Source organism: Pleurodeles waltl, chromosome 10 (assembly GCF_031143425.1).
Source record: "Pleurodeles waltl isolate 20211129_DDA chromosome 10, aPleWal1.hap1.20221129, whole genome shotgun sequence".
In the NCBI taxonomy this organism is placed as follows: domain Eukaryota; kingdom Metazoa; phylum Chordata; class Amphibia; order Caudata; family Salamandridae; genus Pleurodeles; species Pleurodeles waltl.
This window is the reverse complement of record NC_090449.1, coordinates 822,969,741-822,997,305: the sequence shown is the minus strand read 5'-3', so window position 1 is coordinate 822,997,305 and position 27,565 is coordinate 822,969,741. Positions and strand designations below refer to the sequence as shown.

At 48.4% G+C, this 27,565-nt stretch overlaps 1 protein-coding gene across 2 annotated transcripts in view; it reads left to right on the top strand.

Annotated features, from left to right (window-relative positions):
• The window catches only part of ULK4 (unc-51 like kinase 4), a 1,615,551-nt gene that overhangs the window by 591,817 nt on the left and 996,169 nt on the right, over positions 1-27,565 (top strand). For both annotated transcript variants that reach the window (XM_069211486.1, XM_069211487.1), the window contains exon 21: positions 20,090-20,272. In XM_069211486.1, the coding sequence (XP_069067587.1) occupies positions 20,090-20,272 (183 nt within the window). The remainder of the gene's footprint in view (positions 1-20,089; positions 20,273-27,565) is intronic.

The following is a 27,565-nucleotide window of genomic DNA, read 5'->3' as shown; positions in this document are numbered from 1 at the left end:
ATGGTGACAGACAAACTGGTTTCCCCAGGACAATACCTGTCTGGACAGACATAGCCAGTCAACAGTGCGGACAATCAGACTGAAGTCCATCCCATGGCTATGGTAACTTTAGAATGGGGAGGGGTCACTGGCCTGAAACAGAGGGTAGTTTCTTCGGCTATACCAGTAGAATGTCTGTTTGGAAATGATCTGGAGTCCTCATCATGGGCTGAGGTAGAACTCAAAACCCATGCAGCCATGCTGGGTATCCCTGAACTGGTGTGTGTCAAGACAAGGGCACAGTGCAGGGCTCAGGGTGAAAAAGAAGTGTTGGAATCTGGAATAGTGGCCCAACTTTCCAAGAGAAAAGGAAAGAAGACTAGGGAACCAGCTTCAGCACAGAACAAGAAGCAGAACCTCTCTTCCCAGTGGCCCTTACCCAGTACTAGAAAAGAAGAGTGAGGTGACCTACCTGGTTGACCTAGGCACTAGCAGGACCCCTAAGAGGGTGATCCATGTTAACCGCCTCAAACTCTTCCATGATAGGGCAGATGTAAACATGTTAATGGCTACAGATGAAGACCAGGAAGCAGGGAGTGAACCTCTCCCTGATCTCCTCTCCACTGACCCTAAGGATGGCACTGTAGATGGAGTGGTCTACTCAGACACCCACTCTGGTCAAAAACAGGCTGACTGCAGGCAATTCCTCCAGAAGTTTGCTGAGCTCTTTTCCCTAACCCCTGGTCAGACACACCTGTGTACCCATGATGCGGACACAGGAGACAGCATGCCTGTCAAAAACAAAATATTTAGACTGTCTTACCAAGTTAAGCAAAGCATCAAAGCGGAAGTCCACAAGATGCTGGAGTTGGGAGTGATTGAGAGCACTCTGACAGTCCCTGGGCTAGTCCACAGTGGTCTTCGTCCCCAAACCTCACACAAAAGATGGCAAGAGAGAGATGAAGTTCTGTGTGGACTACAGAGGGCTTAATTCTGTCACCAAGACAGATGCTCACCCCATCCCAAGGGCAGATGAATTAATTGACAAATTGGGTGCTGCCAAATACATAAGTACCTTTGACTTAACTGCAGGGTACTGGCAAATAAGAATGGCACCAGGAGCAAAAGAAAAAACAGCCTTATCTACAACTGATGGGCACTACCAGTTCACTGTGATGCCCTGTGGGTTAGATAATACCCCTGCCACCTTCCAAAGGTTGGTGAATCAAGTCCTTGCTGGCTTGGAGTCCTTTAGTACAGCTTATCTCCATTATATTGCTGTCTTTAGCTCCAACTGGCAGGATCACCTGGTCCACCTGAGGAAGGTTTTACAGGCCCTGCAAGCAGCAGGCCTCTCTATCAAGGCATCTAAATGTCAGATAGGGCAGGTTACTGTGGTTTACTTGGGTCACCTTGTAGGTGGAGGCCAAGTTCAGCCACTCCAACCCAAGATCCAGACTATTCTGAACTGGGTAGCTCCAAAACCCCAGACTCAGGTCAGGGCATTCCTTGGCTTGACTGGGTACTATAGGAGGTTTGTGAAGGGATATGGATCAATAGTGACACCCCTCACAGAACTTACTTCCAAGAAAATGCCCAAGAAAGTGAACTGGACCGTGGACTGTCAAAAGGCCTTTGACACCCTGAAGCAAGCAATGTGTACAGCTTTGAAAGCTCTAGATTATTCTAAGCAGTTCATTGTGCAGACAGATGCCTCTGAACATGGGATAGGAGCAGTCCTGTCCCGAACAAATGATGATGGCCTTGACCAGCCTGTTGCTTTTATTAGCAGGAGGTTACTCCCCAGGGAGCACTGTTGGAGTGCCATTGAGAGGGAGGCCTTTGCTGTGGTCTGGTCCCTGAAGAAGTTGAGACTATACCTTTTTGGTACTCACTTCATAGTTCAAACTGACCACAGACCTCTCAGATGGCTAATGCAAATGAAAGGAGAAAACCCTAAGCTGTTGAGGTGGTCCATATCCCTAAAGGGAATGGACTTTGTAGTGGAACACAGACCTGGGACTGCCCATGCCAGCGCTGATGGCCTTTCCAGGTTCTTCCACTTAGAAAATGAAAACTCTCTTGGGAAAGGTTAGTCTCATCCTCTTTCCTTTGGGGTGGGGGGGGGGTGGTTGTATAAGGAAATGCCTCCTTGACATGGTTACCCCCTAACTTTTTACCTTTGTTGATGCTAAGTTTTGATTGAAAGCGTGCTGGGACCCTGCTAACCAGGCCTCAGCACCAGTGTTCTTTCCCTAAACTGTACCGTTGTCTCCACAATTGGCACAGCTCTGGCACTCAGATAACACCCTTGTAACTGGTACCCATGGTACCAACGGCCCTGATGCCAGGGAAGGTCTCTAAGGGCTGCAGCATGTCTTATGCGACCCTGGGGACCCCTCACTCAGCACATGCACATTGCCTCACAGCTTGTGTGTGCTGGTGGGGAGAAAAAGACTAAGTCGACATGGCACTCACCTCAGAGTGCCATGCCAACCTCACACTGCCTGTGGCATAGGTAAGTCACCCCTCTCGCAGGCCTTACAGCCCTAAGGCAGGGTGCACTATAGCACAGGCGAGGGCATATGTGCATGAGCACTATGCCCCTACAGTGTCTAAGCAAAACCTTAGACATTGTATGTGCAGGGTAGCCATAAGAGTATATGGTCTGGGAGTTGGTCAAACACGAACTCCATAGTTCCATAATGGCTACACTGAAATCTGGGAAGTTTGGTATCAAACTTCTCAGCACAATAAATGCACACTGATGCCAGTGTGCAATTTGTTGTAACATGCACCCAGAGGGCATCTTAGAGATGCCCCCTGAATACCAATCTGACTTCTAGTGTAGGCTGACCAGTTCCTGCCAGCCTGCCACAAACCAGACAAGTTGCTGGCCACATGGGGAGAGTGCCTTTGTCACTCTGTGGCCAGGAACAAAGCCTGTACTGGGTGGAGGTGCTTCACACCTCCCCCTGCAGGAACTGTAACATCTGGCAGTGAGACTCAAAGGCTCACCCCTTTTGTTACAGCGCACCAGGGCATCCCAGCTAGTGGAGATGTCCACCCCTCCGGCCACTGCCCCTACTTATGGCGGCAAGGCTGGAGGAGATAATGAGAAAAACAAGGAGGAGTCACCCACCAGTCAGGACAGCCCCTAAGGTGTCCTGAGCTGAGGTGACCCCTGCCTTTATAAATCCTCCATTTTAAGGTTGGAGGATTCCTCCTATAGGATTAGGGACGTGACCCTCTCCCCACAGGGAGGAGGCACAAAGAGGGTGTATCCACTCTCCAGGACAGTAGCCATTGCCTACTGCCCTCCCAGACCTAAACACACCCCTCAATCTAGTATTTAGGGGCACCCCAGAACCCAGGTAATCAGATTCCTGCAACCTTAACTACAAAGAAGGACTGCTGACCTACAAGCCTACAGAGACGACGGACAATGACAACTGCTTTGGCCCCAGCCCTCCCGGCCTGTCTCCAGAGTTGAAAACTTGCAAGCAGCAACGCATCCAACAGGAACCAGCGACCTCTGAAGCCTCAGAGGACTGCCCTGACCCCCAGGACCAAGAAACTCCTGTGAGCAGCGGCTCTGCTCAACAATCTTGCAACTTTTCTACAACTTTAAAGACTTCACGTTTCCCGCCGGAAGCGTGAGACTTCCCATGCTGCACGCGACGCCCCCGGCTGGAGATCCAGAGAACAAACACCACAGGGAGGACTCCCTGGTGACTGCAACCCCGTGAGTAGCCTGAGACGACCCCTCTGAGCCCCCACAGTGACGCCTGCAGAGAGAATCCAGAGACTCCCCCTGACCTCGACTGCCTGTAACAAGGAACCCGACGCCTGGAACCAGCACTGCTGGCGCAGCCCCCTGGACCTGAAGGAACCAAACCTCAGTGCAGGAGTGACCCCCCCCCCCGGCGACCCTCTGCCCAGCCCAGGTGATGGCTGTCCTGAGACGCCCCCCCTGTGCCTGCCTGCACCGCTAGAGTGACCCCCGGGTCCCTTCGTTGAATCCTATCTAAAACCCGACGCCTGCTTTGCACACTGCACCCGGCCTCCCCTGTGCCGCTGAGGTTGTTTTTTTGTGTGCCTACTTGTGTCCCCCCGTGCTCTACAAACCCCCCTAGTCTGCCCCCAAGGACGCGGGTACTTACCTGCTGGCAGACTGGAACCGGAGCACCCCTGTTCTCCATAGGCGCCTATGTGTTTTGGGCATCTCTTTGACCTCTGCACCTAACCGGCCCTGAGCTGCTTGTGTGGTAACTTTGGGGTTGCCTTGAACCCCCATCGGTGGGCTGCCTATGCCCAGGAACTGAGACTTGTAAGTGTTTTACTTACCTGAAATACTAACCATTACTTACCTCCCCCAGGAACTGTTGATTTTTGCAGTGTCCACTTTTAAAATAGCTTATTGCCATTTTAACAAAGACTGTATATGATATTGCTTTTATTCAAAGTTCCTAACTTACCTGTGAGAAGTACCTTGTATGTTATGTGTTGACTTCAAATCTTGAACCTGTGGTTCTTAAAATAAACTAAGAAAATATATTTTTCTATATAAAAACCTATTGGCCTGGAGTAAGTCTTTGGGTGTGTGATCCTCATTTATTGCCTGTGTGTGTACAACAAATGCTTATCACTACCCTCTGATAAGCCTGCTGCTCGACCACACTACCACAAAATAGAGCATTAGAATTATCTAATTTTGCCACTATCTTACCTCTAAGGGGAACCCTTGGACTCTGTGCACACTATTTCTTACTTTGAAATAGTATATACAGAGCCAACTTCCTACAGACTGGCATCAAAAGCATTTCTTCCCTCTCTCAAAGGGAAAGCAGTGCACTGCCATGTGGTACTGCAACAAACAAGGTGGAGTGGGGTCGTGGACCCTTTGTCAAGAGGCTCTTCCTCTCTGGACTTGGCTTGAGCTTCAGAGCATTTTCCTGGTGGTTCAACACGTGGCAGGTTCCCTGAACATGAGGGCAGACAAACTCAGCCGACGATGCATAGTCGATCACGAATGGCATCTCCATCTGGAGGTGGGCGCAAGGTCTCTTTCAGCAGTTTGGGAGAGCCCTGGTTAGATCTCTTCACCTTCGCAGAGAACGCGCATTGTCAGCTGTTTTGTGCGTTGGTGTTTCCAAGGCGGCACTTGCTTGGCGACGCTTTTTGTCACGAGTCGAGGCCTCCTGTACGCCTTCGCACTGATACCACTTCTTCCCAGAGTTCTGAAGAAGATCAGACAAGACCTGGCCCAAGTAATCTTGGTGGCTCTGGACTGGGCTCAGAGGCTCTGGTACCCCGAGCGCTTGAACATGGCCATAGCTCCTCCAATCAGACTGCCCCTTCGGGAGGATCTTTTGTTGCAGCAGCAGGGGGTGGTTCTCCACCCTAATCTGTTCACTCTCCGCCTCCTTGCGTGGAGATTGATCGGCAACAGTTGACAGCTTTTGACCTTCTAACCGAAGTCTGTAACTTCATCTTGGCAGTAAGACGTCCCTTCACCAAAATGGTACGCACCTGTCATTGGAAGAAATTTGTGGCATGGTGCATCAACAAATCTGTTGATCATCTCCCTGCACCTCTCTCTGAAGTTCTTCTCTTCATTCTTTCCCTTGTCCAATAGGGCTGTGCCCTGGGCATCCCTAAGGGATATCTTTCTACTATCTCTGCTTTCTTGAGGTTACCAGATCAACCTTCTTTATTCAAATCTCCCATTATTGGGAGGTTTCTCAAAGGCTTCACACATCCCTTTCCTCCTATCCCGTTTATCATGCCCCAATGGGATTTAAACTTAGTCCTTACGTATCTTATGTGTACTCCATTTGAGCCGCTTCATAACTCTCCTTTATGGATCTTAACCATCAAAACTGTGATCTTGGTTGCCATTAGTGCTGCTCACAGATTCAGTGAGCTCCAAGCCTTTTCATCCAACCACCTTTTCTGGCAGTACACCCTGACAAAGTGATAGTTCGCACTATGGCTTCTTTCCTCCCTAATGTGGTAACACCCTTCCATGTAGGTCAGTCCATCACCTTGCCTATTTTTTACGCACCCCACATCCCTTACACGAGGAGGAGAGACTGCCGCCTGAACCGAAAAAGAGCGTTCGCACTCCACCTTGATCACACTAAAGACTTCCAGGTGGACAATCAACTCTTTGTGGGATATACGGGTGTGCAGAAAGGGAAGGCGGTGCAAAAGAGGACCATCTCACATTGGGTCCTCCTATGCATCAAGATGTGCTACACTTTGGTGAAAAAGCAACCCCCTGAGGGTTTGCACGCTCACTCAGACAGAGCAACTGCTGCTTCCACAGCATTAGCACAGGCGTTCCAGTCCTGGACATCTGTCAGGCAGCAATGTGGACATCTCTCCACACGTTCACCAAGCACCACTGCCTTGACAGCTACTTTGGCTGCTCGGTCCTGCAGGAATTTTGGGTGTGATCTTGGTTCGCAGCCCACCTCCGTGGATGGTATTGCTCTGGTATCTATTCAAAAGGTAAGAAATCTGCAACTAGAAGTCTCGATCAGATGTACAAGTTACTTACCTTTGGTAACGATATATCCGGTAGAGACATATTCTAGTTGCAGATTCCTTACCGACCCACCCATCCTCCCCGCTCTGCAAATTGATTTCTAGGGACAGGAACTTCCCTTTAAGGGCCCTAGTTTTGGCGCACCATTATCAGTGCTCCTCATGGCTCTACGCTACTGATGTGGAAAGTTGTGAAAAGAAACTGACGTCATCACGGGCGACCACGACGCCCACTGAGCCAACCGATGTCAGCTAACAGCGGGCAGAGGTACTGCTCGAATAAAAGTGTCTGGATCCAGTCTGACGCCTGGGGAATTCAAAAGGTAAGGAATGTGCAACTAGAATATGTCTCTACCAGATTTATTGTTACCTAAAGTAAGTAACTTGTACTTCTTTAAACTGTAGCCAGTACCCTTCCCCCTTCTTTGTCATGGAACACTGTTTTCAATTTCCGTTTCCCACTTGTCCTGCAAAGCATTCAACAAGAGCCAGGAATGTCCATCAAAGACCTTGGTCAACAGAGTGACATATCTACAGCCGCTACCTAGCAAGCGGAGATATTGCATGTTAGCTGGTGGTTATTCCAACCAGTATGAAAGGCGTGCATTAAAATCTGGTATGTTAAAAGCTGTCATCTGCACATGTCATATTGTTCCACCAACACTTCAAAGTACAAAAGAGCACCTTCCCAGCTTCACAGCTCTCCACCAAGTGTTGACATCTGCCACGTGGCAATGAGGCATCTTTGCATTCTTATATCATGCACCACTGCTTACATCTCAGACATGCAGTGAACCGGTACTTTACCTGAGCTGTGTTGCATGATTTCCATGGCTAACAGTTAGTACTCAAACCAATGCCGCAGATGGGTGTCGCTGTGGGACCTATTCATTAAGCTAATAATCTGTGGTCTATCCTTTAGAAGAAAAGGTTACTTACCTTTGAGAACAGTATTTCTGTTGAATACATAATCTTCTTGACATGTCATCAATGCTGACTCCCCTCCACTGATGATTCAGTGAAATAACGGATACGATTCAGATATGAAAAAATATAATGTGCTGTATTTGTCGCTGTCATTACTCATTCTGTTGCTCTCTGCACGTCTTGGCGGGGCACTGGAAAAGTTCAGTAACTGCTGCCAGCACACTGTTAAGCATTCAAAATTCTCCGGTAGCGTAATGTCAGGAAGAGGTTGAAACCATATAGCACTAGTTGGTGAACTAGAAGGATATTGCTGGGGGAAAGCTTTTCGTACCAGTCTGACGTCTGCAAGGATAGTAAATAAGGTGAGAACTCCATGAATAGATTATGGCCCTCATTATGAACTGGCGGTAATCACCACCGACCGCTGTGACAATGGTGAACCGAAGACCGCCAGTGGCGGTAGACTGCACACCGCCGAATAATGATGCCAAAAAGTCAAACCTCCAAAAATCCTGCAACCTCCACCCACAGCCAGGGCCTACGATGGCGGAAAGGCAGTACACCCCACCCCACCACCGCCATGCAGACAAATCCTCCGCCCACCAAATAATGAAGCACAAATCAGCATGGTGGATAGTGAATGCCGAACGACAATTGGCGATCTGGACCACCACGGCCAGTAATGGGACCCACCAACATCAAAAGCACACATTGGCAACTTTGAAACCCACACACATCCACAACACTATAAAACTCTCACACACATACTCCACAATCCTTTGCATTTCCAATAGCATGACAGAGATTGACAACATAACACGCATACACTGAACCCAACATCACACAAGCCCCACACACAAATATACCACCAAAACACATACAAACCATGCGACAGCACCCTCACCAATACGCCCACAATGCACCACCCACAACACACACCATGGCACCCCCTTTAAGCACCCCCGCTTCACAGATAGGGAGCTAATGACCATGGTGGATGAAATACTCAAGGTCGAGGCACAACTATTCGGGCATAGGTGCAGCAGACACCCATGGCCAGGAAGATAGAGCTATGGCAGAGGATAGTCAACAAGGTCGACGCAGTGGGAAACCATCCACACACAAGGGATGACATCCAGAAGAGATGGAACGACCTGCTCTGGAAGGTTCGGTCAATGGCATCCAGGCACAACATCGCCGTACAGAAGACTGGTGGCGGTCCCCTACCTACTCCCCCCCCCCGAATACACCGACTGGGTGGAGAAAGTCCTGGCTATCCTCCACCCGGAGGCCTCACTGGACACACAGGAGAACTTGACTTGGGTAAGTCAACTACGATACCTTAACAGTCACCCCACCTATATTGCATGTATCACCCCACCCCTCTCACTGCCACCAGGACCCTATCCCTACTCAGTCCACAACACCCACATCCAACTCCCCTGCATGCCCATTATCCCACAAACAGACCTCCATCCAGCCCCCTGTGCACAGTCACCTACCCCTGCATGGATTCCCAGTGGCACTACAGCACCCACAATGCACCTCTGCCCCCTACATAAAATACAAAGAAATGTACACGAAGGGAACTTGCATGCCACGACAGGGGAATAGAACCATCAAATAGGGCAGAGCAGTGCAGCAATTGGTGAAAAAGTACCTGGCACCCACATGTCCATTCCCCCCCCACCCCCACACACACACACACACAGGCACCACTACCCATGCCACCCGGATGGAGACACCAAAGAGTTGCCAGTGCCCCACCTGAAGACAGAGGCCCCAATCAGGAGAGTGCAGAGGGATGTCTGGAAATAGAGGAACTCCCTGGCCCATCACACAGTCCTGGAATGTCTCCCTCCAGCAGTCACACCGAGTATACCACCGACACCCCTACCACCCAGCCACCATCATCAGCCCTGGCCAAACGATCACACACCAGTGCCTCCCAGGCAAGGACTGGCAGCCCACATGTACAGATGCCAGAGTCTCCACCCACCCACCAGCATGATGAAGGACCAACTGCAAGTGGGACTGCCAGACCTGTGCAGGGGACACAGGCACAGGGGGATAGGGCCAGTGGGAGGGCATCAGTGGCCCAGGGGGAGGCGCAAAGGATGGATGCAGCAGCCCAGGAGGTGATATCTGAGGCCCTAGGAGCATACCACCATACCCAGGACAGGATGGGCCAGATCCTGGCCACCTTGGAGCAGAATCAGAGGCTGCAGATAGCACACCACCAGAAGGCCATGGAGCAATGGAAACCGCTCAATGCCACCATGGCCTCCATTGCAGGGGTGCTGCAGCACCACTACCACAGCCAGCCTGAGTCCCCCCACCCACCTGCAAGCCCCGACCACTAGCCAGGACACTGCCCTGGCCTCTACATCTGCAGCAGCTTCTGGACTGGTGGCACTGGTAGTGCACACACAAGAAACCAGCACCCTACCCCTGCAGCCCAGCTTCGCAAACATGCCCTCAGACCCAGACATGCCACTGAAACACCAGCCAAGACCAAACCCAGCGCTAGGAAGTGACTCTGCCCTGAACTGTCTCCCTTGTGTGCCACTGTGCTACCTTGTTGACATGCCACTGCCATCACACCATCTTCCAATGACCACATGGACCAAAACCCAGTGCTACCAACAGCTGAACATAGGTACCTGAGTATGTATGTGCACCATGTGCCCCCTCCCTTTCACAGCCCCAGCACTTATGTATATTTTGCCACTCAATAAATACACCTATGCACTCAAATCATATGTCCCTCGTCAATATGAGATATGAATTGTGAGTGTGTATGCATTAGCCAGTCAATTTCATAATCCTACCTTTATTGCAGGAGAGGATGCAACGGACTGTAGTGTCTGAAGTATATCACACTGTACCTAATATTGGGTTTCCGGGCACATGCCACTTCAGTCATCAGTTAGCATTGTCACTGACTATAGACACCACATTACCGATTACATGAGTCAGACTGAACCTATGCAGTGAATACATCAGCATCATTGAACAGTACCTTAGAGACACTGGAAGTATAGGTGGATAAGGTGGGTCCTGGAGTTGAGATCTTCCCCCTTTTCTTCCTCACCATCACTCTCATCCCCTCTCTGAGGTTGCTGGGCTGGTTGGACAGCACCCTCCTCTTCCAGAAGAGGGATAGCTTTACTCACAGCCAAGTTTTGCAGCATGCAGCAGGCCACCACTATCTTACACACCTTGTCAGGGACATAGCACCGGGGTCCCCCAGAGAGATAGAGGCAACTAAATCTAGCCTTCAGGAGACCTATAGTGCGCTAAGTCACTCTCCTAGTATGTCCATGGGCCTCATTATAATTCCTCTCTGCATCTGTCCTGGGATTCCTCACAGATGTCAGGAGCCATTGGGGTAGGCAGAATCACCTGCAAAAGTGGGCGAAACAGGACCTTAACAAACTGACTTTACTTGTATATAGCCTGGCCTGACTGTCAGCTATGTACTGATCCAGTGTAATACACACTCACCTATAAGCCATCCTCTGTCCCCTTGTAGTTGTTCCATCCTGTGTGGTGTACTGCTGTTTCTCAGGACAAAGAAATCATGGACTCAGCCTGGGAAGCTGGTATTGACATGTGATATGTACTGGTCAGCAGTGCACACCAATTGCACATTCACAGATTGATAGTTCTTCTGATTCCTGTAACCTGTTCATTCACTATTGTGGGTATGAGAGCTATGTGGGTTCCATCAATGGCACCTATCACATGGGGGATATTAGCAAAGACATAAAATCCAGATTTGATTGCGGGAAGTTCAGCCCTTTGGGGAAACTGGACATATGTTTGCATGTGTTGAACATAAGCATGCAGGAATTTGGACAGGATGAGGCTGAACATTGGCTCTGAGACCTCTGCAACCATGCCCACTGTCACCTGAAATGAGCCCGTAGCCAAAACATTGAGTACAGATAGCACTTTTACAGTTGTAGTAACGGCATGCTGATTTCGATTTGCGGGTTTCACTACAGGATCCATTAATATACAGAGGTCATGGGTAGTAGCTTTATTGAGTCTGTAGGTGATACTAATGTGACGTTCCTCCATAGTTTCCAGATCAACCAGGGGTCTGTATACTGATGGGGCCCTCCCTCGCCACATGGGTCTGTACCTATGGGGGAGGAAAGAACACAATCTGAGTATCAACTTAAACTTGCATCCCATGATGTCACTGTATTTTTGTAAGTGCAACACGTAGGTAACACACACAAACGCAAAGTATGAAGTACACCGTCAGGCAAATGTGTGTAGAGTTAACTCTGTCATAATGGCATCCCAGTGTAGACACACTTCCAAAGATGAGTACATGTGAGGATCATGAGACTCATTTCAGCAAGCGACGAAGAGCAGAGAGTTTGAGGCCCTGGATGAAGCCCACTGGTCGGGCTATGGTAATGTGGTGGTAGGAAAATGGCAGCCTCCTGCCATCCAGGTATGATAGTGGAAGTGACTTCATTCCACTGGCGTTAGTCGTCATGGCGGAAAGCGTGTTCACCGCCGTGCACCTGATCATTGGATTACATGGTTGTCAATGGGGAACCTGGGCCAATCATGATTGTTGCCAGCGGTGACGGAACACACCGCCGCAGTAGCTATGGCGGTGACGGAACACACCGCCGCAGTAGCTATGCCATTTTGTCATACCCTTGTCACTTGGCTCCGGATTCCCGTGCAGGGTAGCACTCCACTGTGTGTGCTGCTGTGTCCTGAGATGGTGCAGTTTACAGGGGAACGGGCCCCGGCCTTCACCGCGGGGGAGCTGGAGAAGCTGGTGGATGGGGTCCTACCCCTGTATGTGAAGTTGTATGGGTGACCAGAGGAGCAGGTGAGTTGGCATCTGTCATCCTTAGATGTGTGTGATTGTGGCGGATGCCTGTATGCATGTGGGTTCGATGTGTAACTGCCCAGCCATAGATTGTCTGGCATGTACTGTATGTGAGTTAAAAACATGCCATTCAACAATGGCCGTTCCATAGGGAACGACATGTCATTTGTATTCGGTGCACACATACTGACGTCTGTTTTTTTTTGCTCTGTGTGTCCCATGCAGGTCAGCGCCCATCAAAAGAAAGACCTGTGGCAAGCCATCACCAAGGAGGTGCGGACCCTGGGGGTCTACAACCGGCAGAGCACCCGCTGCAGGAAGCGTTGGGAGGACCTGAGGCGCTGGACCAGGAAGACGGTAGAGGCCCAGCTGGGGAAGGCCTCCCAACGAGGAAGGGGAGCTTGAAGGCAGCACAGCAGCCACAAGGGGGTGAGTACCAACACTGTTTTGATACTGCTTTGATGGATGTATGTTGGTGCTGTGGTATGTATGCATCCTAGTGCCAAGCACTTGGACAGATGTGTTCCTGCAGTCCTACCCCCTCAGAGTCCCTTGGATGGTGTGAAGGCTACTTTGGGCAGTCTCTAGAGGCCCATGGGGGGTCCCCTTTCTGTCATATGCCATGCTTAGTGTCCTCATGGACTTGTAAATGCATTGACTGGGCCCGGTCTCTCATGGGTGTACTTCACACAGTGTATCAGGGCCTTGTTTCTTGTGGGTTATGTGGTGTATTCTGGGGTAATGGCCACTAGTCAGGGGCACAATCATGACGTATGTTGTATGTGCTGCGTGTAAGTGTGTGACCTGGATGGGAATGTGTGTGAGCCAGAGATGTACATATATTCAGGTTTTGACAAAGTTCCCCCTTGTTTTGTCTCTCCACCCCTGTGCTCTTGTGTCCTTTGTGTTCATCAGCTTCATCTGGCAAGGGAGCAGTGGCACCGGCGAGTGGGGATGCAGCAGCCCACAGTTCCAAGGAGGCAGTCGACGGACGCCAAGGGGACCAGTGGGTTGGAGGGCGAGGGGAGAACCACAGGGGAGGCAACTACCACTGGACGTAGTGACTCAGATACCTTATCCGATGGGAGCTCCCTGGTGGTGGCAGACCCTACTGGGAACACCCATTCTATGCCATCTTCCGCCACCCCCCAATGCCATCATCTCCCTCCCAGTTGCTCCCCACCCAGTTGCCCGTGCCCGCTCACCCAGGAGGGTGGGCGACTACTTTATCCCAGGCACCTTATCCCCTGCCCCAGTCAGCCCTGCTGCCCTCATGGAGGAGTCAATTGACCTCCTGATGACCATCTCTGTAGGGCAGACACCCATTGTGAATGCCATCCAGGGGCTAGCATCCCAGATGAAGCAATGCAATGCATACCTGGAAGGCATTCATGGTGCCATGTCTGGCCTACAGAGATCTTTCCAGGCTCTGGCCTTCTCTTTGATGGCAGTCATCCCGTCCCCACCATCTCTACCCCTTCCAGCACCCCACTCCCTTCACCCATCCCAAGCACACATACAGACAGCCATGCACACAAAAAGCACACTGACAAACACATGCACCACACTTCCCATCACAAACATGCACACACCCAACATATCAGAGCACATACAACATCCACTTCCCCCAGTGTGTCAACCTTTCCCGCCACCCTGTCTCTCACCTCACCATGCACACCCACACACACTGCACCCACAGTCACTGATGCTGCCCCATTCATGCAGTCACCACAACATCTGACATCCAGACATGCACCCCAGACACCAAACCTGCACTCACCACAACTACATTGACAGACACTTGCAGCACACTCACCAGACCTGCCAGAAACCTAGACAACCTCCATGTATACTGTCAGCCTGTCTTCTCCCACTGTGTCCACTCCCCTCCTCCCAAAACACTCAAACATTCACACACATCCACACCACACACACCCACCACACATCAGCATACTTTACAGGCACCTGCATCAACATCCAGCAAATCTACACCTGGTACAAGCACTCCTTCAACCTCCACTCCTAGACCTGTCTCCAAATCCCCTCCAACTGCCCCTAAGAAGCTTTTCCTACTCTGTGTTGACCTGTTCGGCCCCACTGGCCCACCCCATCTTGTTCCTAAGCGTGCCCATCTCCTTGCCCAGTCCACTCCTTCCAATTCCAAGTCCGCCCCAGTCCGCCCTTCCCATTTTTGTGCTCCTTCCCAAAGGAGGAAGAAGCCCAGTGTTGCCCCAGGTCCCTCTGCCACTCCCTGTCCAAGCCCACTCCCCCTCCTTCCAAGGGCAAGCCCAAACCCCTTCACCTCCCAAACCTAAGCCCAAGCCCCCCCCCCGCTTCCAGATATAAGTCATCATCCCCTGCCCCTGTTCCCTGAGGTGCCTGGCTGCCCCATTGATTGAAGTACCCTTTGCACATGTGGGAGTCAAGTTCGGTCTGTTTTGGCCCCTCAGGCTATTTGTAATGGACTGGCCAATGGCCTTACTTGTACGTGATGTAATGTCTTTGTAAATAAAGTTTCAGTGCCCAGTGGTGCTGTTGGCACAATATGGTGACGTTGTACAGCGTTTCACTATGGAGGAGTGATGTGCACATGTGTGTACTTTGGTGCAGGTCTTTGTTGGCTTGTGTCTGGTAAGTGCATTTTGTTATGGTATGTTTGGCTTAGGATGTGGAAGGGGGTGGGAGTGCGTTGCAGGGTGGGTGGGGTGGGTTGTGTAACTGTGCCCTTTCTTCCCATGTGTACTAGGCTGTGGCACTTACAGTCATTGGTCACGGTCCTGGAGGTATATGGCAAGGAGCAACACTGGCATTATTTCCAACTCTCTCTCCATGTCTGTGTCGGCGTGTTCTGTGTGCCTCCAGTGAGTGTGTCCTTTTATTTTGTTCATTTACACCATGCTTTGCCTGGCGGAGGTTCCCGCCCTGGAAATTATGGCGGTCTTCTGTTTCATTATTTGGTGGGTGGGTAGGACCTTTCCGCCAGCCTGTGGGCGGCCCCCTCCGTCCTCGTCGGGACTACAAAGATGGCGGTGTGTGGATGGACTGCTACTTGTATTTCCTATGCTTCATTATTTGGCGGTCCGGACTGCCAGCCTTCACCGGCGGAGCGGTGTTTACCGCCATGTTCATAATGACCACCTATGTATTTAGCAGAAATGTATTTTGTAAAGATAGGTAACTTTTTCTTCTTACCCACAGGAGTGACCACAGTCCTAATAGTACTTTACTCCCTGTAGGAAAGTGCCACTGTTGGCATGGTTACCCCCCCCCCATTTTTTGCCTAGTGTTGATGCCAACTTTGATTGAAAGTGTGCTAGGACCGTGCTAACCGGGACCCAGCATCAGTGTTCTTTCCCTAAAACTGTACCTTTGTTTCCACAATTGGCACAGCCCTGGCCCACAGTTAAGTCCCTTGTAAAAGGTACCCATGGTACCAAAAGCCCTTTGGCCAGGGAAAGTCTCTAAGGGCTGCAGCATGTATTATGCCACCCCGGAAGACCCCTCAGTCAGCCCATGTACACTGCCTTGCAGCTTGTGTGTGCTGGTGGGGAGAAACAGGCAAATTCGACATGGCATCCCTATCAGGGTGCCATGCCCACAAACCACTGCCTATGGCATAGATAAGTCACCCCTCTAGCATAGTTGCATGAGCAATATACCCCTACAGTGTCAAAGTCCATTCTTAGACGTTGTAAGTGCAGTGTAACCATATTGAGTATGTGGGCTGGGAGTTCGTCATTACGAACTCCCCAGCACCATAATGGCTAAACTGAATACTGGGAGGTTTGGTATCAAACTTCTCAGCACAATAAACCCATGCTGATGCCAATGTAGAATTTTTTGGAAGATTTAGAGATGCCCCCTGTATGTTAGCCCAACTGCTAGTGTATGACTGACCGGTCTGTGCCAGCCTGCTACTTTCAGATGGGTTTCTGACCACATGGGGTGAGTGCCTTTGTGCACTCTGTGGTCAGAAACAAAGCCTGCCCTGAGTGGAGGTGCTTCATACCTCCCCCTGCAGGAACTGTAACACCTGGCGGTGAGCCTCAAAGGCTCAAGCCTTGGATTACAGTGCCTCAGGGCACTCCAGCTAGTGGTGATGCCTGCTCCCGGACAAAGCTCCACTTTTGGCAGCAAGTCTGGCGGGAAAATTAGGGAAAACAGGGAGGAGTGATCACCCCAGCCAGGACCATACCTAAGATGTCTAGAGCTGAGGTGACCCCCTCCCTGCAGAATCCTCCATCTTGGTTTGGAGGACAGGGACCAACAGAGATAGGAATGTGCCCCCCTCTCCAAAGGGGGTGGGCACGAGGAGGGTGTAGCCACTGCCCTTTGCCCCCTAACACGCTCCTAAATCCAGGATTTAAGGGCCTCCCTGAACCCAGCTCACCAGATTCCTGGCGACCTACAAGAAGAGGAAGGACTGCTAAGCTGAAAACCTCCAAAAGAAGGAGGAAGAGGACAACTACTTTGGCCCCAGCCCTACCGGCCTGTCTCCTGCTTCAAAGAACCTGCAAAAAGAACAGTGACGTGTCCAGTGGTTTCAGCGACCTCTGACATCTCCAAAGAACTGCCATGCACCCAAAAGGACCAAGAACTCCCAAGGACAGCCCCTTTGTCCAAAAGAAACCTACAACTAAGGACTCACTCCAGATGCATGAGTCCTGAACCCTGTGCACCCGACGACAACGGCCCGTGTCCATGTGGTCCAACCAGCAAGAAAAGGGTCCCCAGGCGATCAGGAGCAAGAGCCCACCTCCAAACCTAGACGACAACGCCTGCAGAGAGAATCCAGAGGACCCCCCTTGACTGCGAGCTCCATACAAAGATACCCGATGACTAAAGGACCCACTGCATCTGCAGCCCCCAGGCCTTCAGAACCTGACTCCCGGTGCAGAATCGACCGGCAGGTGGCCCTCTTCTCTGTCTGACCACTGGTGTGCCTGAGACACCCCCCCCCGGACCTCACCTGCAGCTTCTTGGTGATACCCGGGGTCTCCCTATAGACCTGCATTGGGAACCCTCACGCGGCCGCCCCTGTGCCGCTGAGGGTGTGTGTTTGGTGCCTACTTGTGCCCCCTCCAGTGCTTTTCTAATCTCCCCGGTCTGCCCTCCCAGCCGCTGGTACTTAACTGCTGGCTGACCGGATTCCGCGTACCCCCTATCTCCATAGCCCACGTTCACTTGGCTCTCCCTTGACCTCTGCACCCAACCGGCCGTGTGTTGCTGGTGGTGGATGGTATTTGGGGTTAACTTGAACCCACAACGACGGACTACCCCCACCCCGGAGATAGGAACTGTAAGTCGAATACTTACCTTTAAAACTGTACAATCTTTTCTTCCCCCAGGAACTTTTGAAAATTGCAGTGTCCACTTTTGAAATAGTTTTTTGCCATTTAAAAAAAAAAAAAGTGTATACATTGTTGATTCCATTCAAAGTTCTGATTATACTTATGTAAAGTACCTTACATTTTATGTACTCACCTGCAAACTGAATCTTGAGGTTCTAGAAATAAATTAACAAAACATATTTGTCTACATAAAAATCCTATTGGTCTAGAGATGTCATTGAGTGTCTGATTCTTTTATTGCTTGTGTGTGTACAACAAATGCTTAACACTACCTTCTGATAAGCCTAACTGCTTGACCACACTACCACAAATAAAGTATTAGTATTATCTATTATTGCCTCTTTCAAGCAACAGGGGAACCCCTGGACACTGTGCACACTAGGGGGGGTCATTTTGATTTTAGCGGGATGCCCGGTCGCCAACGTGGTCAACGGAAGACCGCCAGTGGTAGCATACCGCCAAATGATGAATGGAGCCTCACCGCCATTGATGGCGATGAGGGTCCCCATGTACCATGCTGGTGGTCGGTGGCAGGGGTGGATGCTGCTCCACCTTCACTGCCACGTCAGTCCAGACACTGCCATGCCTATGATGATGCATTCATAGGCGTGGCGGTGTATGGAGAGGCAGCGATGGCGGCGGAGCAGCATCCAGGCAGCCTGTTCCCTCCCGGAGCAGTGCGACGGAAGAGGTAAATGCTGTCCAAGAGAGAAGGGGGAGGGGTGTGTGTGCAAGTGCATGGGGATGTGTGTGAGTATGTGTGTGGGGGGGAGTGTCTCAGTGAATGTATGCATGTGTGCATATAAGTGAATTGGTGCATGAGGATGTGGGGGGTTGGGGGATCCTGATTTTAGGGTTGGGGTGGAGGATGGTGAGGGTCAGGCTGGGGGGCCTACATGGAGTTTTGGGGGGTGGATGTTTGGGGGATCGGTGTTTGGGGTGGGGGGGTGGGGCGGATCTAGGGGCTTGGGGGGAGGGTGGTTGTAGTGGCAAGGGGGGGCCCGGCATGTCACATACAGGTGACAGGGATGAGTATTCCTGTCACCCATATGCTTTCTGCCAGGGATTACCTGGTGGGGTATCCTGCCAGGAAATCCCTGGTGGAAAAGGGGTCATAATCCCACCGCCGGTCTGGCCTCCACCGGTAGATCGAATGTGCCTACAGTCAGCCCGACGGTCAATTCTGGCCTGGCAGTGGGTGGTACTACTGTGTTCAGAATATGGTGGTCTGGACCGCCATGCTGTTGGCTGCAATGACCGCCACCGCCGGCCTGGCGGTCCAGACCTCCATGTTCGTAATGACCTCCTATATCTAATTTTGATATAGCATATACAGAGCCAGCTTCCTACATCCCCCCAAAAGGGAAAGGCCATGTCATCACATGAGTTTTGCTGGACAGCATGCTCCTCTGCTCAATTTAGATGAACCCACGCCACTACCCCGCCTTCTCCTTTGTAATCCCCTATTATCAAGTATGCTTTACCCTGACAGGGAAAGTCTCACCAGTGTTCCCTGCTTCTCCAGTACTGTTTACTTCAACTCCTCCCCTCAGCCATGGTGCTCTCGATCCGCCCCTTGGTTGCTCCCAAGAAGCCAAACTCTAACCCCTAAAATAAAACCTTACCGACTGTAAAAAAGAAGATAAGTAATGCCTGTGCACTTGTTTGGAAGAAAATCACAAAACCTGCAGCAGGGACTAGAATCTGGTAGCCACCCACCGTTAGTTGAGGAAGCAAAAAAACACAGATATTTGCCTGCAGTGCAAGTATTCCGAATTACTGGCCAGATCCGAAACTTGCATCGATGGAGCCAGTTGAAATGAATAACCATTTATATAAAAAGAAGGTGTGGTCTAGAAGGAATGGAGGACATGATGCGGATCACATAGTTTGCTGATAATGTTAGGAGATAATTCAGTTGGTGTTTCCTGTGACTTTGGAGGTTCAACTAATAAAGAACAAACTTTAAAGCCTCCTAGTTTGAAGACTCGCTCAAGAAAGTAAATGTAATTTGGTTTGTTTATAAAAATATATTCTTGCTGGAATGGTAGAGCATAGTATATTTCGTATGGCAATTTTTTTCTCTCTCATTACATGCTAGATTCTTATTAAAATTCTCATCGTCTCCTGCTGTGGCATTTCTTGATGGCTCAGAGCATACACTGTAGTCATTTAGTCATTTAAATTAAGGAAAGCAGTTTTATCTTTGCAATTCATGAACCAAGTAGGATTATGACTGCAACTGAAAATAATTAAAATTAAATTAAGTCACTACTTCCTCCCACCTGTAAAAGAAATTAAATTAAATGCGTACATGAATCTTTTGATGCTTTATAGAAAATATATATCTTTTGAGTTATAAAATACATTTTAGCATAATCTCCGTTTTTCTCCCTTCTTTGCAAATGTTTTCCAGGCGTTGTGCAGAATCACTCGGCATTCACCCAGTGCTTTCCAGAGTGTGATTGAAAAAGTGGGTCTCACTGCAGTTATAAATTCGTTGGCAGCTGGGATATGCAAAGTTCAACAGTACATGCTCACTATGTTCGCGGCCATGCTGTCATCGGGAATTCATCTCCAAAGACTGACTCAGGAAAAGGTTTGATGGTCTCCTGTACACATTGTTTTATCTAAAATTTAAATCAGTAACAAAATGCTTAAGGTGTAAGGGGAGGAAGCTAGCCTATTCATATAGTTGTTTGTGTAATGTCTAGTTATCTAGAGAAAGGTAAAGGGAAGGGGGACTTTACAGCAAAGTTTACTTTAACCTGAAATTGACATACTATCGGCCCTCGAGCTTTTCGGTATCCCATTTACAATAAGGTCAAGTGACCCTATTACATATGACACAGTAATTGACAGCATTTTCTCAGACTGCTGTGCCTTGCAATACAGTTTTGAGACCACCTCGCGTGACCTTCTGTAACTGTTTTAATAGAACTGGCATTGATTTTATCCTGATTATACACACTTCTCCATAAACTATATGATGACATTTGTCTAACAACATGGCCGTCTTATTTCTCCATGTGCACATCCCCTTGTGTCTCAGGCATGAGAAAATCTAAAAGGTGAAGTGGTTCTAGATCGGAATTAAATACGGTTTTATTCTATGGGAGGTATTATTTATCAATTAAACGTAGTTAGCTGCGTCCTTTGTTCAGGCTATTGCCAAGTCGTACATGATGGTTACGCTCTCTTGCACATAGATCAAGAAAACAGAATGAGAGAGGGTTGCAGTGATTTAACAATCAAGTTTCCTGTGGACGATTAGAAAATTAGAGGGATTGGGTAAAGGAAAGGAACAAGCGTTTTTTATTAAGATGTGACACGCTTTTTCTTTATCTGGAGCCTTGATTTATCATGCCCCAGAATATGGGCCAAGTTTCGCTGTGGTATTAGTTAATGCAGTCGCTCCTCTTTTTTTATTTGCTGGATGCCTGTTTCATTGTGGTTATTGACTACATTGTCCATATAGATGATCCTGCCTGTAAGGCAGTTAGCCCGCTGGTTGATGCAATGGCCGATTTTAATCTTAAGCAAAGACTTGTAAGACCTTGAGATAAGCATGACCATGCACTGGATCTCATTTTCATTAATTCCCCCCACACCACAAATAGTCGATAAACCGCAAGAGGTGGCATGGTCTAATCATTTCATGGCACCTTTATCATTGTCAGGAGAGTTTCTCTGGGAGATGCAAAGACAGTAATTCCTGTGCGACCCTGGCATAAAATTGGAGACCAATTTATTAGCGGCCTTGGGGCCTTCTGGGATTAACCTAAAGGGGAATATGGAGACTGATGTTAATACTTTAATGTTTAATCACAGACATTCGATAAGTTCCTTTGTGTAAGGGATCCCCTAAAAGACAGTAACCATCAGCTTCCTGGTTTTCTTCTGTGCTGCTGGAGGAAAAACACGTTGCAAATAGGTGGAACGAAAATGAATATAAAGGGGCCCTGAAGGGCTTTAGAAAATATATTAGGCGAGCGCAGGCTGAGGCCTTTTAAGTCAAATTGCTAAATCAGATAATAATACATCAAGGCATATATTTATGATCGTTCAGTCTTTTCCATCCCCGGTGGCTGCATTGCATCGAAATCGTTATATGACGGTCTTTCCTAGTTTTTCCATTAGAAGGTTGCGGACATTTACTCCCATTTTCATAATTGTGTGGCTACCAGTGCCACTGATCTCGCACCAACTGACCAGGATATGAGCATGGGTCTTCTCTGAAGGCATTTGAGCCAATTTCTTAGTTTGAATCCAGTCCGTATCAATCCACTCCGTAGCATCCTTAATGCTAATTCCGGATCCCCCTTGAATCCTTTCTCCCTCCCCCAGTATTTTAAAATGAGTGGCTCCAACAGTGAATTTAACTATCAATAGGATATTTAATCAATCATTGGAATTAGGATCTGTTCCTCATGGATGGACGGTAATGCAGGTGGTGCTTCTGCTGAAGAAACTGAATGCCGGCCCTTCCATCTTTACCAACTTTAGGCAAATCTCTCTGCTTCCAGCTTTGCAGAACATTCTGGAGAAATTGGTGAGCAAACAGCTTTTCCAGTTTATAGAGAGCAATAACAACTTGCATGCGACTCAATCTGGTGTCCGCCCATGGTTTACCACTGACAGTGGTGGGCTGTAATTTTAGGAGGGAGGGGGCCATACATGCTCACTCATTCACACACATGCACACACAATCACAACATTCACTCACAAATGTATCCATTCAGAAATGCAGCACAGACTAGACATTCAAAAACATAAAAGTTACTTGTACTGCGGCTCGGGAGGGAAGCCCCGGAGATCCCAGGAAGGTTGGGACTACCCCCCTGTTAAAGGCTAACCTTAGGTCAGCCAATGAAAAGAGCTGACTGTCCCTCACTCATCACACAGTGGGATAGGGTCAATGACACTGCTGCCCCTACCCCTCTCTGTGACGAGGTATTACTGATTGACAACTGGCCCTGGGCACGTCAGGGCTTAAAACTGAAGTGCCCAGGTCCGAGGTCAGTGATAATCCCGGTTGTCATGAAGGAGAGGGCGTCAAGGCACTTTTACCAGGCTCAGGAGGTGACGCCCACAGGGCTGTGAAATCCTCAGTCTGGCATAGTTCACTTCAGACAGCCAGGCACCTGCGCATTTAGTGCTTGTACAGCTCCTGGCTGCCTGACCTGAACTAGAAGAGTGTCTGTCAGGCTGAGCAAAGGTCAGCCTGACAGAATCTCTTCTTGTCACGGAAAAAGATGAGTGTGCGTGACCCCATGGCTTGTACGGACAAACTGCTTCTGGCGCCGAGGTGGCTCTATTAGCGGTCTCAGAGTTTATAAAATCTAATCTCGGCCAGGGGAAGAAAGCTGTGGTGATCCTTTTGGATCTTTTTGCAGCTTTTGATACCGTCTCCCATACAGTCTTGTTGGAGCATCTTGACACAGCTGGAGTTGTCTGCAGGGCCAGACAGTGGCTTCAATCCTTTCTATAGGATTGTTTTCAGGCTGTCCATCTATATCTCCTGCTTTATACCACAAGTTACAAAGAGTTGAGGCATGGTTTCCCTAAATGTTCAGCCCTCAGTCCCATCTTCTTCAACATTTACACGGCTTCTTTGGCAGTATAGTGGAACGTTGGGTTTTCAATCTTTTGACCTAGGTGGATGTTATAAAATGAATGCTTTCTTTCCAGCCGATGAATGATTCCCTGGTATACAGGTTTCAAGGTTGCCTCTCTGATGTGACAAACTGGATGAACTTGAGCTGTCTAAAGCTAAATGCCAATAAGTCAGCGTTACATTTCTTTGGCAACTGCTCCCCTCTCGAATGTCTGAAATGGTGGCTTACTGATCTTGAGGAACCTATGGTCCCCTCCACGCTGTTGGACTGTGGGAGATTAAGTTTGTGCAGGAACTCTTGTTCACATGAATTTGGGCAATTACTGTGACTTGTTTCATAGCATTAAACCAGTTCAAACATGGAAAACGATTGTGCTGGCAGTAGTGACTTGTAGACGAACGTATACTAATTCATTAAATCTAGGTGCCCATACCAACTTCAGTTGGTTTAAAATGCAGCTACCCATCTGATTCTTAATTTTCCTAGGAAGAAGTCCATTCATTCTGGTGTGAAGCAACTTCATTGATTGATGGTCAATAAAAGGGTCAGATTCAAGGTTTAGTTGATTATCTTTAGAGCAGTTCAAAAAAAGAGTCCCCTCTATCTAAGGAACAGATTTTGTAAATATTCTCTGTCTAGATCTCCCTGCTCTTCTAATCAAGGACTGCTTTGAGTGCCCAGAGTCTATAAAGCCAGGAGGGTTGGTCACTACTTCTCACTGTTAGCGGCTAAGCTGTTTAATAAGTTGCCATCAGAATTGAAATTAATCAGTTCTGAAGCTTTGTCCAAGCAAAGGTTGAAGACCTTCCTCTTTAATGTAGTGGAAGCAGCAGAATTAAAGGTTAACTTGAGCAATATAGGTAATAGAGTTTATGTGCTGCACATTACCGTTTTCAAAATGAGAACCGAAATATGCAGCACATACGCTTTTTAATTATATTGCTGAAGTTAGCCTTCAATTCTACGTCAGGACTGGAACTTGGGGAAGAGGAGTATTCTTTGAAACCCATGCTGGCTGTTTTTCATATTTTTGTCTCCGCTGATGCCATATAGATGAACTTCAATAAATGACTTGACTGTATAGGGAACATTACACAAGACTGCAATGGGATTGATAAATTGGGAATTTTGATAGTTTGAAAGACCTCAGTTTGGACCACATATAATTAAATACCTTTGGCGAACACACAGGTTCTCCAAGAAATCTTTGGTTCTTTGCGGTTTCCACATCCAGAAGAGGCCTTTAAAATAAGGAGGCCGAAACAGATCGACCTCTGTTTTGGAGGAGCCCCATAATATTGTGAGATGAATATTGAATCATAGGAGATTGGGTAAAAGGAGATGCCTTGTACTCCTGAGACTGCAGCTACTTCAGGGTGGAATCACATTTCGATTCTTCATGTAACCACCTTATTGTGAGCCACAAGGAGGAGCAACAGAACTTTTTAACTAAAAACCAAGGAGGAACAAAATGAAAGGATAATCGACTCCTATTTGGAGTAAAAAAAAATTGGAACACAAAAAATATATAAATATGTTTGTTTAGAAACGTAGCTACCCTTGTGCATTGTTGTTGAGTATGGTTGTTTTGTATTTGCAATAATAAATAACCATGCAGAGTGTAGTTGTATGCATAGGCAAGTTTAAAAATTTGATTTATGTGACATTAAATTAATTATCCAGTGAAAAGTGATCGTGTCATTGTTGATTTGAGCTATCGCACATTAATGTATCACATCGTATACCACAGCTGTGTAGTTCTAGTGCCTAGGTTATGTGGGGTGAGCTAAGCAAACCCCCTCTTTTTATGGTTTTTGCAGATCTGATGTTACCAAGGTAGTCCACTTTAGTGACACCGTCATCTGTGGTTGTCAGGTCTATTTTGGCTACAAAGTGAAGGTTGCTAACACCCAGGTCTTAGGCAGAAAATGTTTTAGTTGGTATTTACCTTCATAACAGTATCTTGACCAACAGCATTGAGAGTGATACTAGCAATGCAGAAAATCAAGAAATTAAGCTCCCTCCTTTAGCCAAACCTCTGGAACAATCTCATTCTTCATCTGAAGTGAGCTCCTTTACTCCTGATCTTCAAGAATGATCTTAAAACCATCCTTTTCCTAGCCTCGATATTTCCACCAACTCCTCTCAAGTGACTGTTCTCCCTCCTATGGTTATGGTCTTTTTATAAACATGTGTTTGTAACTTTGGTCATGTTACAACCACTAAGCTTGTGCAAACACCCATCTGTACACCTAAAACCTGCATGTGTGTGCAAAATATTCTTTATTCTGTGGAATGCGATTAACTGGTCATCATGGCTGGCATCCCTAAGTACTTACTTTACAAACATGGATGTATACCCAGAATGCCATTAAAAAAATATATTTAAAAAACTGGTCATCGTGGTTAGGTTCACATTATATAATTAACCAGCATTAAAAAAAGTTATGCTGGAGCGAGGAACATCTTCAGTGACTCTAATGTTGTGTGATCTCTGGCAGTTTCACATCATAGAAAACACTTATGTGGAAATTTGTTCAGTTTTATTGCTGCATCTCTAACACAAAAATGCACAAAATAAACCATTCAGAGTAATAATTAGTCTGATTGTTACTTATAGTTGCAGATTCCTTACGCTTAAATTTCCTCCAGGTGTCAGACTGGATCAGTTTTAAAAAATTTCTTTTTTTTTATTAGCATTATCCCTGCGAGCCGTTAAGTGACATTAATCCACTTTGCCTCTGTCGTTGGCGTCATCCACACCAGATATGACGTCACGATACCTATTCAGGAACCACCCTGGCTTGCTGACATACGTTCTTTTCTTTCTCCACTGGTTAGTGTTGATGTGGAGAAGAGCTACTCCTCTGTTGTTTTTCGAATGTCTCAAGGAATGTTTTTGAGGATGACAGCGTTTAAACTGTGTGGTGCCTGTCACCATGCCATGCCAGTTACAGGCATCTGGTCTGTTTGTGGTTTCTCTAACGCGACCACGACTTCAAGTCGTGCTTGGACTGCCAGGCCATGGTACCAAAAGCTTTGAGGGAGCGGTCCCTAAAGCTGCTTGGGGCCTGGCAGGTGATGCTGTGTCTTAGGTGGTCTCGGTCCCAAACAAGGGGAAGGTTGCGGGACCGCTGCAGGAGCCCCAAGTCCTCTTCGTCCCACTCCAAGTCTTTGGGATGCTCTAGGAAGAGACACAAGAAACACAAGAAGTCGAAGCATGCTTCGACTTCTCTTTGTCCGTCGGCCAACATGACAACATCAGAACTTCAGCGTTCCAGACATGGTTCCATGGAGCCATTACCAGGTTCGACTCCGGGCCCACCTGCGTTTCTGGGTGCCGGAGCGACACCCACTCAGATTAAAGAGTTCAATGGGGCCATTTGAGTGGGCTGACCCCTCCAAAGCCCCTTCGGGTGCCACGTGAATTCCGCAGGGTCAGAGGAGGCCCCATCAGGTTCCGTATCGATGGCTTCAGCCTCGGTTCCGATGGGATCTCATTGATCCAAACACAGATCAAGACTGATGCTGGTCTGCCACCGTGACCTTCCCCAACGCCGTACTTGATGCCAATGCTTCCAATGCTGCCGGGGCCAGCCCCATTCTAATTCCCAATGACTCTGAGTCGGAACAGCATTGCATAATGCAGACTCCAGTGTCGACAGGGCCCATTGGTCCTTAGTTGTTGCCTGAGCATTGTACTGAGCAGCCAAACATTGTCAACACCAGAGCAGTACGCGCTCTATTGGCGACAAAAATGCAAAAACCCAACACTCTCAAAACAACGTAATTTATGCATTGTGCTGATATGTTGTGGTTTAACCTTTTGCATTGCAGAGTTCAATCCTGAAAACGTATTTTTAATATGCTTACAAATACTGTTCCTTTGTAATGTATTGCTGCAGGTTTTCAGAGTGTGTTAGGGTGTGGCCCCTTTCCAGGGCCTTCCAGAGACTTTCCCTGCAACATGCCTGGGCGTGGTTCTGGGCTGGGCCAAGACTCTATAAAAGAGAGCCAGCCCAACTCCCAGTGCTCACTATTCAGAGGTCCCGGTGCAGAGCAGCAGCTTCTTCCTGAGCTCCTGTCCCGGCGGCCTATTTGGATCTTCCAGTCTTCTGCCCTTCATCCTTCATTGGTGATCTGTGTTCCAGGCAGTAAGACAGTGGTTGGACTCTTTCCGACAGCGTTATTGAGAATTTTCATATTCTTGGTTTAATTCTTAAATGAGTAACAGATTACTAGCACGCTACCATTTCTTGACCTTTATATGGCAG